General features: G+C 40.1%; 1 protein-coding gene across 1 annotated transcript in view; it reads left to right on the forward strand.

Annotated features, from left to right (window-relative positions):
* Positions 1-12,649, forward strand: part of MYO16 (myosin XVI) — a 638,577-nt gene extending 625,928 nt beyond the window's left edge. Inside the window, 1 exon segment of the mRNA XM_017868179.1 lies at positions 11,251-12,649. Coding sequence (XP_017723668.1) covers positions 11,251-11,478 — 228 coding nt within the window. The 3' untranslated portion in view covers positions 11,479-12,649.
* The last annotated feature ends 7,611 nt before the right edge of the window (positions 12,650-20,260 follow it).

A 20,260-nucleotide genomic window follows, 5' to 3' on the forward strand; every position in this document is an offset into this window, starting at 1 on the left:
AGAAGTGTAGATATATGTAAGCTTTTAATCAAAGACTTTTTAAAAATCACACTTTATGCTATATCTTTAGGATTTATTTAAGTAGACTGGTTTTACAGACTGTTTTTTTAAAATTTCTTTTTTTGAACATTTTTCATTCTTCTACATCTTGTTAGCACCAAGTAGAAATGGGATTTGCATTTGAAACACTAATATTCACTATTCAGTCAGCCAAGACATTTCCTTCTTTTAATTTCCATAAATGTCAGTAAATGCCTCTTTTCACCTTTGGGTGAATAGTCAATAGAAAAATCAATTCTGTGACAAATGAACAGCAACATGATTTTACATGTGAATTATTTAACAAAGACTATTTTATCCTTGAAGGGAAAGACTTAAGTTAAAATCAGCAGCAAATTATTAATTTACATTTATTAATACGATCCACAGGAATGCATATCCATAGAAAGTAAAGAAATTTTATAGCGTATGTTTAATTAGTTCATGCCCTAGACCTCATAATTGCCCAATAGGAAATTATTGAAAATTATTAAATATATAAATAAGCTATAAACCTCATTAAGCCTTTAGATCACGTATTTTTGTCCAGGTTGTGAGAGATTTAGTGTTTTGTAATGCCTGATAATAAGTGAACTAATTACAAGTGTCTCACTTTAGAGAAAACACTGGCATAACCTCCGTTTTTACCTCACTTTATCAAACTCTGTCTTCTTATCTAATTGATATCTCCTGGGTGTTGGAAGACACAAGATACTTTACAGTACAAGTACAGAAATGGAAAGTAGATTCATGTCTTGAATGTCTACATTTCAAATCACCAAGGTTTTCTCAATAACAGAATAAAATCATTTTTTTAAAGCCCCGTACTGGGTTGTCGAGTTAGCAATCACCAGTATCTTGAGTAGCATTGTAATTTTCTAAGAATTACCATTGCGATGAAGGAATCTTCTTGTTGAAAATGTAATGAATGGAAGGGAATTTGTTTGAGGGTGAGTATCCCAACCCATAGGGAAATGGGTCTGGACCATGAACTTTTATGTATCTCTTGGCACATTCTAGGAGCTTGAAATGCTTTCCTGGTGTTCAGAGGCAGAGACATTTATTGAATGTAAATGACTTAGCTTTTACCTTACATAATCCTTTCTTAAGAGCAGAAAGGAGAACATAGGGGTGTTAGAGGTTTAACCCAGGCCACAATTTTAGGTGGTCTAAACTGACAGGAGCTTGTTTATGAGAAATGCTGGCCTCATCCTAAGTGTTCCAGTAATAGTGCCTTGGCCACCAATGTTTGTGGGATGGATCCCTTTGTCAGTTGCTTTGGACGTCAGATTTTCCTAGCTCCCTATGAACTGTGACTTTCCTGTCTCATTACAGAACCGCAAGTGGCCCCCAAACTTCGAAGCTTTCAGCTCTCTTTTGAATGTCAACTTTAAAAATAAAAATTACAGAATAACTAGCAAATGTCTTATTAGCTTATTCACCAAACAATTTTGTTTTCAGAGACATTAAACTGTCAGAGAGCCTGTGCACTTTTCTAAATGCCTGGGTTTTGTACCTGTTATAGAACAGCATGCTTTTTTCCATGCCATCCCAAAACAATAATTTTGGACAGTTTAAGTTCATTTGATCGCTTAACCCTAAGGCACTGCGTTCTTCAGCCACCAGGAGTCTGTGGTGACTGTCCCCCTCTCCTTCAGTGGCTCCACCCACTAGCCATTCAGATCTATTTAGGCATGTTGAATTCACAGCAAGAAACGGGCATGGGACCACCCACACCCTATGTGATTTCAGAGCAGCCGAGCATTTTTAATAAGTTCCCAGAGCTTTCTAGTGTTTGAAAAACCCTTCGCTGAATCTGTGAATGTGAAATACAACCCACGTGTAAGAATGCGTTCAGGGGAAGCCTGGCATTGCTTGAAGGCACTCTCTTATGTTCTATTTCCTGGACTTGATGGAGCTGAGTTGCCCGTTTACCCCCAAGATTTTTTTAAATGGACCCACACATTTAATACTGTGTGATAATGTTTATCCCTCCTCTCAGACGTGGGCCATGCATTCATACCCTTACTCCATTTAAATTCCCTAAGCAAGTACACTGGATACTTTGTGCTGGGTAGAGATTAATTTACTCACTTTAGGCTCCAAGGACACCACAGTCTTGTGAAGCAGTAACTAATTCTACCCACATGCAATAGATCAACATTACTCCAACTCTTGTAATATACATGATACTTTTGAAATGAAAGAAAAAAAATCCCCTTGACCCTTAAAGTTTCTTAAATTATTTTACAATGTTAATTAAATGTATAGACATACAGGTTTACAAACAATCTCTTTATTCTTTGAGCTTTCATTTCAGCTATAAAACCAAAGCAAATTGACCACTTGAGTAGAATAAAAGTCTACAAAAGCAAAATAAAAGTAAAATTCACAACATTGATGTTAGGCATGAGATTTTGTTTAGCTGAAATGACATGACTGTTGGAAGCATGTGTGCTGACTATTCTATTCATCAAGTTGCGTCCAGCTTTGTGCATTTTTCCCACCTTATGCCACTGGCTAACCAAGCCCCTACCACTATTTCTATCTGAACTGACAGCCAGCTTTTGAACTTACCCTACTTTGAAATATCACATAGCTTTTTTGCAAGATAAAGAAAATGTATTGCATATTAAATCCATCTGCTCTTTTCTCATTAACCTACAACAGTATAAATAATATTATTTCTGTCATCCTACTTGTAAATAAAATACAAAGACAGAAAAAATCTCATTGAGTACTAGCTTGAAATGTAGATATTCAAGATGATACAAACCACAATTACTTTAAAAAGATATCTTGAGTATATAAATGCAAATAAATTTTAAATTGTTGAAGGAATTTGAGGACTCCTGAAAATACAAACCCTCACTTCAGAAGCATTGCATTTAACAACTGTTTAAATAAGTCACTAAAATCTCTTTATACTCTTTTTATTGTATCCCTAAAATTCAAAAAAGCTGTAAGTGTTTTCTAATTTTCTTCCTGTAGAACTGTCTTTAGTTTTGAGTCATATATAAATCATAGTTATGTTTTAAATCTAATGTGTTGCTCAGTAGTTTCTGGGTTGCTTTTTAGTAATAAAAGAATGAATTATGTTATATTTATAAAAAGCCATAAATCATGAGAAGTGTGCTTATTTAGCATTATTTAACTGAGTCATCAGGATAGTCATAATTCAGCAGTGTTTAGGGATTTCGTTCGAGTCAAGGAGCTGACCATGGCACAATCGTTACAACTCATTTAAACAGCACTCGCTACTTTTGTGAGGCTTTCTTTTAAGATACCTGCATATGTGACTCATATAATCCACACCAAGTTGTTACAAGGCAGGTAATTTCTTGTGGTCCCACTTTACAGGTGAGGAAGTCAGTGAATGCTTGCTCAGCATTGCACAAGTAGATGGCAAAGCTGGGTTCCATCCCAGGCATTCCGGCTCCAGAGGCCAGGTTTTCCAGCCATACTGACTGTGCTCAAAACCATCCTCCAATTCCAATTCCACATGGGTTTGTCATTTCATGTTAGAAAATGAAGTTTAATGTCATTGCTGTCACTTGTCGACTGGAAACCCTTCTCCTTGCCTGTTCTTCTCCCCTTTTCTAACTGGTTAGGTGCCCATCTCATTTCTCAATATTCAGATCAAAGGTTCATTAACTTGTGAAGCCCTCTCAGACTTTCCTCCATAAAGCTCCCTATCCCAAGTAAATGGTTTAATAAAAAAGGTTTTTTGTTTTTTTTTAAATACACCGCCATTTTGCCCCGCTCCATCTCTGTGCCATGTGTGACACTTTAAGACACGTGTTTTGTTTGTCTAAAAGCCCTTGAAAAGCAGTGCATTTTTCCCATTCATGAGGCAGGCAGCTCCTAGAGCAGAGGCGGACAAGGCAAGCGCGAAGGTTTGCGGGTGTGGAGCCCTTTGTACTTTCCCAGTCATAACACTTGCCTTCTGGTTCTAAAAGATAATGATTCTGTGGACAAAGACTATTATAAAAAGTTCCAGAAGAGAAAATAAATAAGTGACTCGTTATCTGAAGTGGTGATATGGGGTGAAGATAATAAATCTTTTAAAGCAATGGAAAATGAGCTTTAAGTTAAAAGATACCACTATGGCATCCTTTCTATTGTACAAACAAATCAGGATAAATTATACTCGGTGTGAAGCCAGCTGACTCCAACCTCACACTGCCAGCAGCATCCTTAATCCCTAGAGGCATTTTTTCTCTTTCCAAAAAGAAATGGTATCAAAACTAAAGCTTTGTTTTGTTACAAAATCACTATTGCTTTTTTAATGATAATATTTAAGTTACTGTGAATACCAAATAATGGTAAAGGAAGCCATGAGTGTTTTTGTTGTTACCAATAGGACATCAGGTTTAAAGAATGGATAAACATTGATTTACATGATTTTACAGCATTGAACATTTTAAATACTTTGTATTGTTTATATAGTACCAGACTGCCATTTAGATAGCATTCATGATTGTATTTGTTTGTTATTCTAAAATTGTAAAGCTTTGTCTCTATGAGGAAAGTAATTCTTGTGTTTCAGAATCGAATAACTAAATAGAAATAAAGCAGATTAAATATTGTTAAGGAGTACTGGCCTCCTCTTCTGATCTTCTATTTCTTGGCTCACAGGTGATAATTTTAAAATGCCCTCTCAGCTAAATTGAAGGTAGTGACCTATCATACAGTCTTTCATAGAATTATAACCTTCACTATAACATAACCTGTGAAAATTATTTGGTTTTATCTTAAATCAAAATAAATAATATAAGATGTTAGCATCTTATTTCTGCCATTCTGGCAATTCGTATCTACCTAGTAGATTTTACTCAATAGCTATGAATGTCTGTAATAGAAAAGAAGAAAATTTCCATGAAATCCCTCAATAAAGGGGTTTATTCTGAATGATAATTGGTTATTGCAAACATCAGTCACATTTTTGCTTATCAAAGAACTATGCAAAATTCTTGTTTGTTGATTCAAATATGGTGTCCTGTACTCACTACATTATTCAAGACTCAATACCCTCATTAAGAAAGGGTTTTCAAAAGGTTTATGTACGTAAGTTTCACCTTTTATAAGGTACTTGGGAATTCAGATATTTTTAGTCAACACTGAGAAGCTTTGAAAGGGTAAGAGAGCATTTTTTTTCCAAAAAGAGAAGCCATGATTCATGGGATTTGGGACATTTTTTGTCAAAATCCTTCCCGACAAGCCTAATTCAGATGAGCAGCCGCTGCAAGTCACTGTCAGCAGATTGGCACTGCTGCTATGCTTCTATGGAGTGACTCAAAGTTTTAAGTCTGTTCCTATTACGAAGGTTAAGCAGAGGGTCACATCTAGTGTATTTTTGGTCACTATGCAAAACTGCTGAAAAGAGCTTAGGATTTAGAGGAAATCTGGAGTGGATGTATTTTGTGCTTGGTGTAAGCACAGAGCTGTATGGTCTATCAAACACTAGCATTGAGATAAATACAGCATATGCCATAAGGAGATGGAAGAGTAACGCCAACTGCTGGGTAGAGATTTGGATTCTGTTTGTTTGTCTAGTTTTTATGCTTGACTTTGTCTTGTTAGGAATTGGTCTCTATTTGTATATCCTTTTCTCTACAGCCCATGCATATTTTTAGATTAATTGGATATTTATTATGTCACTGTTATATTAACTTTGATTAAATATTATATTATTCTTTTAATAGTTTCACAAAAGGAGAAAACCTGCCTCCTTGACTCATTGCTTCCTAACAGATTTGACCACTTTGACCACTTTTCTAATACTGCTAGAACTGTAAGACCTCAAAACTCTCCTTAATCCCAATACCAAGGTTTTGCGGTTACTGATGGCAGGCACTTGTGTTATTCATGTAATTTACAGTCTATAAGATATTCCAAGCATATAATTTATATTTACCCATGGGTTTACTAATTCCAGTGTTGTTAATTCCCTCTTACATTTCCTTTTTTTTTTTTTTTCCATCTGGAATCATCTTCTTTTACCCAAAAAAAAAAAAATCTTACCTATTTCTTTCTGTTAATGTGAGAGGTTTGATGACAAATTCCCTCATTATCTTTTGTCTGACAACATCTTTATTTCACTTTTTTAAAAAAATGTCTTTTATTTCCATCAGTTTTTGGTGAGCAGGTGGTATGTGGTTACACGAGTAAGTTCTTTAGTAGTGATTTGTGAGAGTTTGATGCACCCATCACCCAAGCAGTCTACACTGAATCTGATTTGTAGCCTTTTATCAATCATGCCCTTCAACCCTTTCCTTCCAGTCCCAAAGTCCATTCTGTCATTCTTGTGCCTTTGCAGCCTCATAGCTTAGCTCCCACTTGTAAGTGAGAACATACAATGTTTGGTTTCCCATTCCTGAGTTAGTTCACTTAGAACAATAGTCTCCAATCCCATCCAAGGTGCTGCAAATGCCATTAATTCATTACTTTGTATGGCAGAGTAGTATTCCATCATATATATACAAACACACACACGCCCCATATATATCTATATATCATATATATGATCATACATATGATCATATGTGGGGTGTGTGTGTGTGTATACATATATATACCATCATATACCACAGTTTATTTATCCACTCATTGATTGATGGGCATTTAGGCTGGCTCCACATTTTTGCAATTGTGAGTTGTGCTGCTATCAACATGCATGTGCATGTATTTTTTTCATATAATGACTTATTTTCCTCTGGGTAGATACTCAGCAGTGGGATTGCTGGGTCAAATGGTAATTCTACTTTTAGCTCCTTATGGAATTTCCATGCTGTTTTCCATAGTGGTTTTACTGGTTTACATGCCCACCAGCGGTGTAGAAGAGTTCCCTTTTCACCGCATCTACACCAACATTTATTATTTTTTGATTTTTTGATACTGGCCATTCTTGCAGGAGTAAAGTGGTACCACATTGTGGTTTTCATTGACATTTCCCTCACCATTAGTGATGCTGGACATTTTTTCATATGTTTGTGGGGCATTTGTAAATCTTCATTTCCCTCACCGTTAGTGATGTGGAGCATTTTTTTCAGATGTTTGTTGGGCATTTGTGTATCTTTGTTTCCCTCACCGTTAGTGATGTGGAGCATTTTTCAAATGTTTGTTGGGCATTTGTAAATCTTCTTTTGAGAATTGCCTACTCATGTCCTTAGCCCACTTTGAAAGTAATTAATAGATGATGCGAAAAATGGAAACACATCCCATGCTCTTTGATGTGTAGAATCAATATTGTGAAGATGAGCATACTGCCAAAAGCAATCGACAAATTCAATGTGATTCCTATCAAAATACCACTGTCATTCTTCACAGAACTAGAAAAAGCAATCCTAAAATTCATATGGAACCAAAAACCCACATAGCCAAAGCAAGACTAAGCAACAAGAAAAAATCTGGAGGCATCACGTTATCTGATTTCAAACTATACTATAAAGCCATAGTCAAACAACATGGTAGTAGTATAAAATAGACAGGTAGACCAATGGAACAGAATAGAGAACCCAGAAATACACCCAAATACTTAACAGCCCACTTATCTTCAACAATGCAAACAAAAACATAAAGTGGGGAAAGGGCACCCTATTCAACAAACGGTGCTGGGATAACTGGCAAACCACATATAGGAGAATGAAACTGGATCCTCATCTCTTACCTTATTCAAAAATCAACTCCAGATAGATCACGACTTAAATCTAAGACCTGACATTATAAAAATTCTAAAAGATAACATCGGAAAACTCTTCTAGACATTGGCTTAGGCAAAGACTTTATGACCAAGAACCCAAAAACACATACAATAAAAACAAAGACAAATAGGTGGGATTTAATTAAACTAAAGAACTTTTGTATGGCAAAAGGAATAGTTAGCAGCATAAACAGACAACGCACAGTGTGGGAGAAAATCTTCACAATCTATACATCTGACAAAGAACAAATATTCAGAATCTACAAGGAGCTCAAACAAATTAACAAGAAAAAAAACAATCTTATCACCTTCATTTTGAGGGGTATTTTCATTCAGTGTAGAATTTTATGTTGACTTTTTTTTCTCTCAGTAATTTAACCAGGAACGTGTTGGCTTCTGGCTTCCAGTGTTTCCATGAAGACATCAGCTTTCACTCTTACTGTAGTTCCTCGCTGGGCTATGTTGGAGAATCAGTCTACCCCTGGTTCTCTCCTAATCCTCAGGCTTAATCCTCCTGTGCCTTTGATTGATAGGTCTTTGTTCCTTAGCACTGAAAGATGACAGCAGCTAACCCTGTGTTTCAGAGCTCCCAGCCTGGCTCTGCAACCTTGTGCCCCACACAATTTCAAAATCCAGAAAAGGTTTTAAGATGAGACTGGCTACATGCTGGAGGCCATCATCACCCCTGCCAGGTTCTACTTCTGAAGCACCTCTGTCATCGTAGGAGATTTCATTCTGCTTTGTATAAACTTTGGCCTAGGACACCCATCACCCATGCAGGTGAACAGCTAAACGAGTGTCCCTTGTGGACGATGGCTATGCATTTGGGGATCCACAAGTTTCCAATTTGTTTCTTTAGTTCCATGCAACTCCAAAATATTATGTGGTTTCTCTTTCTTCCAGTAAAAACTCTCTGGATCTGGGGAAATGCTCAGAATTGGCAAATGTCCCTGGGGGGCAGGGGGAAGCAGCTAGTAATTATCAGTTCACCTCAAAAGCTTCACTCCATCTGGAATTCTCTCCTTTTGTCAGAATTTCCTGATGTTTTAGAAAATGACTCTTTTTTGAAATTTTACAATGGGAACAATAATGTGCTACAGCTATCTGGAAGCGGACGTTCCTCATTTTTTTTCTAAATAAATGAATATGAAGTTGTGTCATTTAGGAAAGATGGTGTCTCAAGAAAGCTTGGGGAAAATAATCAGTTGACATGGTAGTGATATTCTTCCATCAGCTAAATGTTGTTTCCTAATCTGGTGACATTGTTTTCAGAGATCACTACTGTATGCTAAGTGTGTGCCAAGGAACATAAATATGAATGTTCCATGTCCGCACTAATGAGACTGAAGGGAATGTAACCTGCACAGCACACACTGGTGGAGGATGACGGAGGAGCTGGCACACACTCCTGGACAAACAGAGAGAGATGACTGTGGTCCCATTCAGAAAAAGAAGGGAGGAGGAATGTGGTACAGGGCACTCTGATCCTTAGTCTGTATCAGATCCTAGACCACAATAGTTGGGTTAAGCACAGTAGACTCACAGCTAAAAGCATATCTTCTTTTGAGAATTGTCTACTCCTGTCCTTAGCCCACTTTGAAAGAAATTATAGATGATGCCAACAAACGGAAACACATCCCATGGACTCTTGGGCCAGGCTGCCAGGATCTGTCATTTTCCATGTGGCTTTGGGCAGATTACCTGTCTGCCCTGTTCCTGTTTCCTCATCTGCAAAATAGGAGTACCCACTTTACAGGGCCCTTAAGAACTGACGAGTTAATGCCTGGAAGGTGCTTAGGAAAGCACCTAGCACGTGTGTAGCCAGAGTGTTCACTAAATAACCTGATTTCATGCTAGCTCCCACCACCTGTCTTGGCTCCCTCCGCTGAGAGTAGAAGCAATCTGCCCAACAGAATTTCTCATTTCCAAGTCATTCTGATGCAGCCCTAAAGACTTAAAAAAAAAAAAAAAAAATCCTTGTAAGGGGCACACTCTGCTCTGCAACTCACTCTCTGTTGTGTCTAGAAATTGCTTTAGGGACTGAGTAACCATAGTCCTCTTTTCTACCCTGAAGCTCTTCTTCCCTCTGGTTGTCTGTCAATTCAATTGGGGAGGCTCCTTTTACTAATAACCAGCTCCAGAACTCTAGTTACAGACTCAGAATATGGGTTTGACCTTCATGCTGTAAACATCGTCTCCTTGATCCCAGCCTTTAAAATCCTCTTTCTTGGGGAAACAGTAGGCTCAAGTGCTGGTGTTAGAATTGGGTCTGGAACACTCACTCCCTTTGCTGCTTTCAAGTGACTGTTTTCTACACAAGTGCATAACCACTTGTGCTCTGTTTTATTTTCTCTCATTTTAGTGGAGAGGGTTGTGATGAGATAGAAGAAGTGCTGGAATAAAGTAGTTGGTGCTTTGGAGGTAGGATGAGTCATCTCATGTCCTCTGAATTCTCCCCAGTATTCCCATTCGGATTTCCAGAATCTCATTTAAAAAAAAAAAAAAAAAACAGTATACTTCCTTAGAATTGCCAGAAACATTGATATCTGCAATGTCCAGCTGCTACAGACTCCTGGCAGCTGGCAGAAGAAGGGTGACCACAGCTATATAGCCAGCTTGTCTTGTGCCCTAGCTGAAGTTGGGGTAAGCTTGGTCTGCAGGGTGTCTCTCTTCAGGGGCCATAGTGATGCAAGATGATGTAGCCAATACAGTTACATGTTTTGATGCTTTCCTGCAAAGGCCCATAATGTTCCCATCTTTGAGGGCTCAGAGTCTGAGAGAGTACACAGTTGCTAATTTAGCTCATTGCTTTGTCTCACTGCCACCAAATAGAGCAGGCAGGTAGATACCCCAAAGAGGCTTCAAATATTCTCAAGCACAGCTAGCCTGCCTTGAATGAGCTCATTGGATATTTTAGTGACTGCCTTTTGTAACACCTAATGCTTGAAAACATTTTCTGCATGAGTGTGGTGTGATTCTGTATTGTCTATGTATGGGCCCCCATGAGTAGGGGTCCATCTTTGGGGCCATGCCTTATGGTCAAAAGTGAGGTCATGTAACCCTAATAGTCATGTTTGACTATTAACTATGTGGACAGATGGAGGAGCAGCTCTGAGGATGGAGGGAAGCTTGAGGAAGCTCTGTTAATAGGAGAACATCTATTATGGATAGAAATTAAATGAAGAGAAAGTACAAGTTGCCATAAGAATGTACGCAATAATCGAGAGCATAGGTCAAGCAGACATTTGATTCTTTCTTGCAGCCTCTGGAGGTGCAGCACACATTAACACTCTACCTAGTTCCCAGTGTTTTGTTGCAGTCGTTGCCTTAACTCAGCAATTCATAGCCTCCCTAGCCCAGTGCTGTTTCCAGAGGCAGCAGTGCATGGAGACTGAGGAAAGAGGCTGCCTCTTTCAGTGCCAGCCCTGCTCCTTTGTATCCAGGTGTTGCTATGACACTTCATACTCATTTGGTGCTACCTGTTTTTTCTCCCCCTCTTCCTCCCACAGGTAATCCATCAGCTGAGGCTCTCAGAGAATGAAAGTGTGGCCCTGCAGGAACTCTTGGACTGGAGGAGAAAGCTCTGTGAGGAAGGACAAGACTGGCAGCAGATCCTGCACCATGCTGAGCCCAGGGTGCCTCCCCCACCACCTTGTAAGAAGCCCAGTCTTCTGAAGAAGCCGGAAGGGGCCTCCTGCAACAGGCTGCCGTCTGAGCTCTGGGACACCACCATTTGATGCAGCCTGAACTGCAGACTCACAAAATAGAACTACCTACTGATTCCAGGCTACAACAACAGAAGACTGCCTTCTGACACATGCTGGGTCTTCTCTCCACGCATTTAGACAAAAAAAGCACAGGACACAGACACTAAATATACGAGATCCCGTGTGTGTGTGTGTGTGTGTGTGCGTGCGCGCGTGTGTGTGTTCTTTCTTATCCATCTCGTGGTGATACACTCTGATTTTCAGGCTCCTCATTTATGGCTCTGTGCTACCCCTAGGTAGCGAGAGAGAGGCTGGGAAAAGTGTGGACGTGGCCAGAGAGGGAGAGTAGCGGAGGAAAGGAGCAATTCATGCACATGTACAGTTGTTTTTCTACAGTTCAACAGTCTGTTTATTGTACTTCCAATGGTTTTATTATATACAGTATACGGGACATATATTTTATTTCTTTGTAGGTATTTGTGTTTTATTGGTATTGTAAACCTGGTAATTATTTACGTGTTTATTACTGTAATTTTATAACTTTATGCAATTGGTGGTGCTTCCTTTCTTCAAAAATACAGATTTTAAAAAATAATTTCTAGATTTTTTTTTTCCCTCCACAGTCCTTTTTTTTAACCTAACGCACCTAAAATCTTGACACTACATTGTTGTTTTAGCTTCGCCAGTGTCACCCCTTGCAAAACTGTGAATTGAGTCCCATGTTTTGGGTGTTACCCATGGATGAGGAGGCTGTTCTTTCCTATGCCCTGTATTTCTGGATAAGTGGATTGTGCACCCTTTAGTTCAGTCACCTCCCGACTTCAGCATAGATCACAGGAAATCACATGGCACTTGGTTAAACACGTATGGCTTCAGATCCATAGCTGGTGGTGTAAAATGGTCATATTCATTCAAAGGTCTACACAGTACAAATGAGCACGCTGCCATGTACTGTTTTGAGCAGTAGGGACTGCATCCCACTACGCTCGTCCCCCAGGACTTCCACTGCATGATTCCCTCGCTGTATATCCTCAACCCTCCCATAATGCAAGGCCTTGTTCATTGATGTGCTTTCGTCGGCTGTGGGAAGTTCTGAGCAGTGGCTCCAGACCACCTTGTCTTGCTACTTGGAACGTTTTATTCATACCAGCCTTTGAAAAGTTACTGTGCCAATAAAGAGGTACAACTGTGTTCTTCTATTGCTTTTGTTGTCGTTATTATTGTCTCCCATTAAGTCTTGTATTTTCTGGTCAGAGAGGTAGGGACAATGAAGTGATCTCACCCAGACTCCCTTAATGTGGGGGCCATAGCACTGTGCAAACTGTAGACACCCATGATGTGTTTTACAATACAGGCTTTATGATGATTCTGGTATGGTGAGACCAACAGGTCCAGAAGGGAGTCACATTGAAAAGATGGCTTGTTATCCTCAGAAATCCCAGAGAAGGGGGCACATAGTACCATCAGAGGGCCACACCAAGGTCAGCCAGGAAGCAGAGGGCATGGGGGAGCCCTTTATTTTAGTCTGCACAACACTGGGAAAAGACAAAGCAGGCATAGAACTGGCTGCTTTGAGAAATGTCGGTGGGTTCTGGGGTGCGGGAACCACCCTTGCCTGTCTGGGACCTGGCCTTGAGGTGATTAGGGTGGGCAGAGAGTGGCCTGGAATGACAGCCCGATGAGAACCCACAGGGGAGACTTACTAGGGATGTGGACTCTAGATTGATTGCCTTGTCTTTGAGAATCATGTTCTGGGGTGAGTCATCACTATCTTTTGGACATGGCTACCCCTGGGAAGGGTAGTTCCTCCAAGGTCAGCAGAGCCCCGGATGCCAAAGCATCGGAACACAGCAAATAAAAGCACATGGTCAATAGGTAGTTACTGCAGCCACCCAACGACGACAAGGAAGTGTTCTGCCTGACCTCTAGCCTGATGACAGCCGAGCCCCACTCCCTGGCTATTTCTCTCTCACCTTTGTCCCTTCTGACTTCCAACCCCAGCCAAGAAGCCATGGAAGAAGCCGACTTTCCCTTGATACGTGACTTCTTGGGCTGTGCTATGGAAATAGTAGGCACTTAATGATCTTGGCTGAATGAAAACTTTGAATTGCATTCTCCTCCCCACAGTATATTCAGGCCGGGATGAAAAATAAACTGCTCAAGCATTGCACACTGCAAGAACTTGCTTTAAATGTTCACTGAGCGTTGTGGTGACTGTGTGAGGTGCTCAGCCCATATGATTTCTAAACTGGCTATTTTGGTTAGGGCTGCTGTAAGAAATTGCCATCGGCAGGGCAGCTTCAACAACAAGCATATATTCCCACAGTTCTGAAGCCTGGGAAGTCCAAGATTAAAGTTTCTGCAGATCCCGTGTCTGGTGAGGGCTTGCTTCCTGGATTGCAGATGGCCATCTTCTCATCGTACCCTCGCATGTTCAGAGAGGAAGGGGAGGAAGCACCCTCTCTGGTGTCTCTTCTTACAAGGGCGTGAATTCCATCACGACGACTCATGACCTAATCATATCCCAAAGACCCTGCCTCCAAATTCCATCATACAGGGGATCAGGGTTTCAACATCGGAATTCTGAGAGGACATAATTCAGTCCACAGCACTGACATATGCCTGCAAGGTAATTTTTATCATTTTTGTATTGATACTGAAATGGAAACTTACAGCTTTAAGTAGCCCATCGAATATAAACTCTCATCTTTATGATTCCAATGCCCGTGTCATTTTAATTTGATACACAGAAATTGCCAACTTACTGTACCAAAATATATCTGAAACAAGGATGCGTGACCATTGCAGGGAGACCTTACATGAAGTAAGGAAGTCACAAGCCACATGTGTATCCAAACCACACAACTCCCTATTAACGCAAGTCGAAGCACTGGGGCCTGTGTTGTTGTTATGTAAACCTTACAGTCACCTACTAGATTACTATGAGCATCATGAACATGAAATATTTAACCTCTCAGTAGTCCCTCTGCCTCATTTAAGGTTTGTTGACCTTCAGACACTAGAAGCCAAACCACTTGTAGATAGGTTCTTTAAACACGATCTTCTAAATCAATGTAGACAGACCCTTCAAACACAATCTCCTTAATCAGTAAGTAAGCTCTTTTGTGTTTGTCTGGTTTCTCTGCTGTGGAAAGAGATTGCAGCTGTCTGTTGTTGGTCACTACATTAGGACCATCTGATTGTGCCTGTTCTAATTACATGATATGAAAATCAGCAGAGGCTCAAAAACATTAATAGCCATGACAGTAGTAATAGTATTAAAAGTCACAATAATACGAAGTCCAAGCCTTGTGTAGATTAACTCAGAATGGCTCTCTAATGATTATACTTTGTCACGAAAATAAAGAGGTACTATTCTGGATGATAAAGCACTGAATGTTATTCCATATAAGCAAGATTTCAGCTTTTATGTGTGTTTGCAAAATATTTAATGGTGGCATTTTAATTGCCATCAGACCATAAGGTATGAATTAGGATATATTATTGAGGCTTCCACCTTATGTTCAGCAATATAATTGGTATGAATTATTACCCTATGTTCAAACACTGCCCACTACTATTGCTTTTTTAAAATAATTATTTATGAGAGCTCTCTAAAAACCACTATCCAAATGTTTATAATGAGTTAAAATGATTTAAAATGTATTTTCCAGGATGGAAAAATATATCATCACTATTCTCAAATAGTGGTATCTAATTTAGTAGAATTACACTTATATAAATCTACTCAATAAAAGCAGCAACCAATTAAAATCTAAGATTTATGAATGGACTTCACAAATAAACATTACACAACTTAGACAAAAGGTATATTATGAATTCCAGAGTCTGAAAGGATGGATGAACTTCTATCAAAATTCTATTGCTGTCAGTTTCCAGCCAGACATCAGACTCAACTCATATCACAATAAAGGGCATGAGGGTATTAAGTAATAACGTTCTTCAGTAGGACACAATTCACCCATTGACCATCACTTGGAACTGCTCATTTTTTTCTAATCATTTAAATGTCGTTTTTGGTGAGAAATGAATGGAATTGATTTATATTTCTCATCAGGAAACTTTCAATAAAAAAGATTCTTAAATTAGCTGGAGAAAAAAAAAACTCCGTTCCAAGTAAACATTTAGTGTAATTTTATTACGTTTTCAAATTGTTTTAGCTGCACATAAAATCCATATAATGAAGATGAAAGCAATTAAATTTCTATTTACTGTGGAATAGTGAGTTCTGTGTGATGCTCATGGGTTCCCAAAACAGTAGCGCTGCTTTCAAAAAACTAAAAATATCATCTCCACCCCCATTTTTCTTCCTTTACATCTTATTCATAAGCAATGACTTTATAAAATAAATTCTACTACCAACAATGTTCTGTGCTGCAAGGCGTCCACGTGAGTTACAAAGATACCCGTTAGATAGTGAAAGGTTGTAGCATGCTGAGTTACAGACTGGGAAGAATAATCTTTGTAGTTTTTTTCACTTTACCTAAGTACTCCAGACCCCTGGGATGTTCTATTATTGTGGTTTCAGTAAGTTTCTCTAAAATCCAGAATGCTTTATAAACTTTAAAGATGATATTTTTCAAAGGATATGTCTTAATAGGTGCCTATAATTCATCTCTATCACCTGTTCTAATTTCTCAGATCATTTTCCAGGCTTTTTGAAATGTACTTATACTTTAAATATCATTCTTGTGTGCTTCAATATCAGCACAATATAATCTGAATTTTATGTAGTTTACTGGATCATTATAATGGCAGAAGAAAATGTTGATGTCCTCTCATAAGAAAATAATTAAAGGTGAATCTATGCATTCGTTTCTATTGTTGCTTTATAATAGGAATGTATCAAATGTGTCTTTTCTTTCCTTTGAATTAGTCATGGGACAGACACCCTGCATATCTGCCAGCTTGCCTTTCCCTGCAGCCCCAGGGAACAAGCGCTGCTTCAAAGGAAGGCCAGCGAGCCTGCTCAGATGACATTTTCCTGATGTCACCATTTGGCTTCTGAAGTCTAAAGAAAATGAAAGAGAATGAAACTATTGATAAATTCCAAGGGAGGGGGAGATCAAAGCTCTAAAGAAAAATGGAATAAAACCAAATTCAATTTGAGTTTTTGATCTTTTAAGATTTCAACAAACAAAGGGGTTGGAGGTCCGTGATCTAAAACAATTAATTGAAAAATGTATACATTCTGTCATATTTGAAGAGAGATTTTCTTTCCGAACTTTATGATAAATTGCATTAGACTTTTGTGTGGCAATAAGAAGAGCATAGCCACCCGACCAACATCCTATTGCTCTTCATCAATATTATTGTTGAATAAGATAATTACATTTAATATCACAAAGCTAGTGTTTTGGACACTTTTTAATACAAGTAGGTCATCTATATACACGTGTTTTGTAGGGGAACTAGTTCTTCAGACAATTATACATGCATTTTGTGTTTGGAGAACTATTGTCATTCCCTTGGGCTTAGAAACTGTTACATAAAAGGATGACCGTCTATATTTTTAAAAGCAAGAAAAGTTTCCCAGCAAAAGAGAAAAAGAGGCTACAAGAAATCCACCAAGTCATGGCCTCAGATGCTCAGGGTGTCAAGCGTAAGGGATTAGGAAATGAGAGGTGACACTGTCTCATTACTGATGTGTTTTTATCCCATACCAAGAACTCTTATTTTTCAGCCTCAGAAGGAAAGGCAAACACATACAAAGACATAATACTTGCTGCCTACAGCCTTCATAAGCCAAAAGTTTGCCCACAGTGACTCAATGAGAAAATTCATTAAAGGTACAAGTCACAGTACCTCCCAGTTTTGCTCCTGACAGTTGGCAGGTGGCACTTGTGGGCAGTTTTCTTACTTGTCTTGACTTCCCACTCCTATCTATGTTTGTTACTCAAGTTGGTTGTTTTAACAACCACAGGCTCTAGTGGTTTCACACAATAAAGCTGTCCTTCTATTTTAGTGTTCTCTCTTAAGTCACAGTTGACACATTCAAAGATCAAGGGTCTGTCCACCTCATGGCTCAACCTCCTCTAGGCCTTTGGGGGTGCTCCTTACTTAGCCAGTAGATGCGGATTAGAGCACAGGGAACAGACCCAGGAGGGATTCATGGCCTGCTTAAAAATGGCTTAACGTGCCTCCACATTCCATGGGCCAGAACTCAGTCGTGTGGCTGCACCTGGCAGAAGTGGCCTGGGACGAGTAGTCCTACTCTTTGACTTGGGGAAAGGGATGTGACATGGCTGATGATCCGCCTGTATAAACATCACGCTATGTGAGGTAAGGAAGTCCTAACTATAACTACCTAAAAGCAATTTTATATTTCTTTCTGGGCTCAGAAGGTGCACAGAGCCACTAGCCTGCTGCCAACCATGAGATGCAGAAAATTCCCTCCATCAGCAGCCGCCAGCCCACCTTCCCAATGGGCTCTTGTAAGTCTTCCTGTACCCAGCGCTGGACGGTAACGAGGTAAGGATGGGTGGGAGGAGAGGTGGGAGATAGGGGAGTCCCTCACTTCCCTGGAAGGCTTCCCCTCTCCAGGCCTGGCAGCAGTTCAAGCAGGGAGCACTGGGAGGGCCTCGTGGAGGAGCAAGCTAACTCTTTCTCAGAAGATGCAGTGGGCTCTGGAGACTATCTACTTGGTCCTCTCTCACACAAGCCCCGGGCAGACAGATGTTTCTCTGTTCCTAGAGCTCCTGAGGCTCCTTCCTGAATTCATGGACATCAGGAGGAGTCCTTTGTCCTCTTTTCTGAAGTCTCTTCAGTCTCTCCCACACACAGTACTCTCTGCCCTTCAAATTGTGGTCCAGTGGCCAGCAGCAATGGTATCCCCTGGGAAACTCACCATCCCAATGCTAGACCTGCCGAGTCAGAATCTGCAGGTGAGCCACGTGCACATGGACATTTGAGAAGCCCTGCTCTGGAGGTCTCCAGGTGGCACCCACCAAGCAGCCCACATGCAGTTGTTGGGAGAGCCCTCATGCAGCGCTTGCTCTGCAGAGCAGGCTGAGCTCCGAGCAGGAGCACTCTCAGCCCCACCTCCAAAGCAAGTCAGCAGTCTTTGTCATGGGCTAGATACTAGTTCTTTGGATCTCCCCAGTGCAGTAAGCACATTTTCCAGTGCTCCCTGAGGGCTGTGGTGGAGCGCCCTTGTAAGGCCTTAAGAGCAAATGCACTTTCCAAACTCCTCCTGAAAGGGCAGGATGAAACTTACAGTTGGCAAAATAAATATTTTCATCAATTTTTCCTAGTCCTCTCTCTGACCACTTTTTGTGTCTTTAATCTTGCTGAAGGGCCCAAGAGATAGGAGCAAGTTTCCTTCCTTCCCCTTGTAAAGTCTGCATCTGACATATACAGGGCCACCTGTCTGATACTCCCTTGGTATCCCAATCACTATCATTTAGAAATCAATGGAAATTGAGGCAAAAAGAGTCTCAATCTGATATCCTGTTATAACTATATCCTGGAAAGTATATAAAATATGAAATTTATTTAAAAGTCCCATAATTCTTCACTAATTCAGACAGGTCTTACTCTAATAACACAGCTTGAAAAAAAGTTACTGTCAATGGCAGTGAACATGCCTCTTTAAGGATTTTCTGCTTTCGTCATGCGGCAGCTAAAGAAAGCATGACTCAGGTTTGAATCCATCTTCTACACTTTGCTGGCAGAATGACACTACTAAGATGAAAACTTACTGATTAGAGGATTTCTCTATTTGAGTCCATTCCTAGTGCTAGACAAATAGCTTGGGCAAAAAATTGTTGGTGGCATTGTGCCCAACAGAGAACTTCCAGAGAAGAGGTTCAGAAATTGTATTAGTCTGTTCAAACACTGCTATAAAGAACTATGTGAGACTGGGTAATTTAAAAAAAAAAAAAACAGGTTTAATTGACTTATGGTTCTGTAGGCTGCATAGGAAACATGGCTAGGGGAGCCTCAGGAAACTTACAATCATGGTGGAAGGTGAAGAGGAAGGAGGCATTTCTCACACGGCCAGAGCAGGAGGAAGAGAGGTGGGGGAGGTGGCACACACTTTTCGACACCCAGATCTCATGAGAACTTCGTATCATGAGAACAAGGGAGAAGCCTGACCCCACGATATAGTCAACTCCCAGCAGGCCTCTGCTCCAATGCTGGGGATTGCAATTTGATATGAGATTTGGGTGGGGGCACAAATTCAAATCATATAGAAATTAAGAATTGACTACCATGCGATCAAGGGATATGGTCACATCTGATACTCTAGATGCCAGCGAGCACCACTCTAATTAGAGACCAGAGAGCTTTCCTTCAGGGCAGTTCCTCCTTTTATTACAACTCCTTGTAATGACTTGGGATTGGGGAGCAAAGGTTGAAAAACCTGTAGACTTGGGTTTTAGCTCAAACATTGTGCCCATTGAGCTGTCCTCATGAATAACTTCACTGAGTCTGTGTCCTTGTAGATAAGATGCAATCATGTCACCCATGGTGTCACCAGTCTCATTGGGTTGTTAGAAATATCAAAATACAATTAAGTGTGGGAAAACTCTTGGGAATGTGCAAAGGGCGAAGCAGAATGAGGTGTTGGCATCCTTCCTGGGGAGGAAGGTGAGGTAATGATAGGAAGATGAGAGGGGCAGGACATAAGCTAAAGGGTCTCAGGACTGGCTCATCCCAACTAAGCCCCAGCAGGCAGTACAGGGCAGTCTCAGGCTCCCTGCGCTGTCCCCCTGCTCACAGGGGCAGTTTGTGGTCTCTAACAGACACGAGACCTTCTTTCTTTCCATATCAGAGAAAAAGAAATTAG

Source organism: Rhinopithecus bieti, unplaced genomic scaffold, assembly GCF_001698545.2.
Source record: "Rhinopithecus bieti isolate Rb0 unplaced genomic scaffold, ASM169854v2 scaffold_3734, whole genome shotgun sequence".
Lineage (NCBI taxonomy): Eukaryota > Metazoa > Chordata > Mammalia > Primates > Cercopithecidae > Rhinopithecus > Rhinopithecus bieti.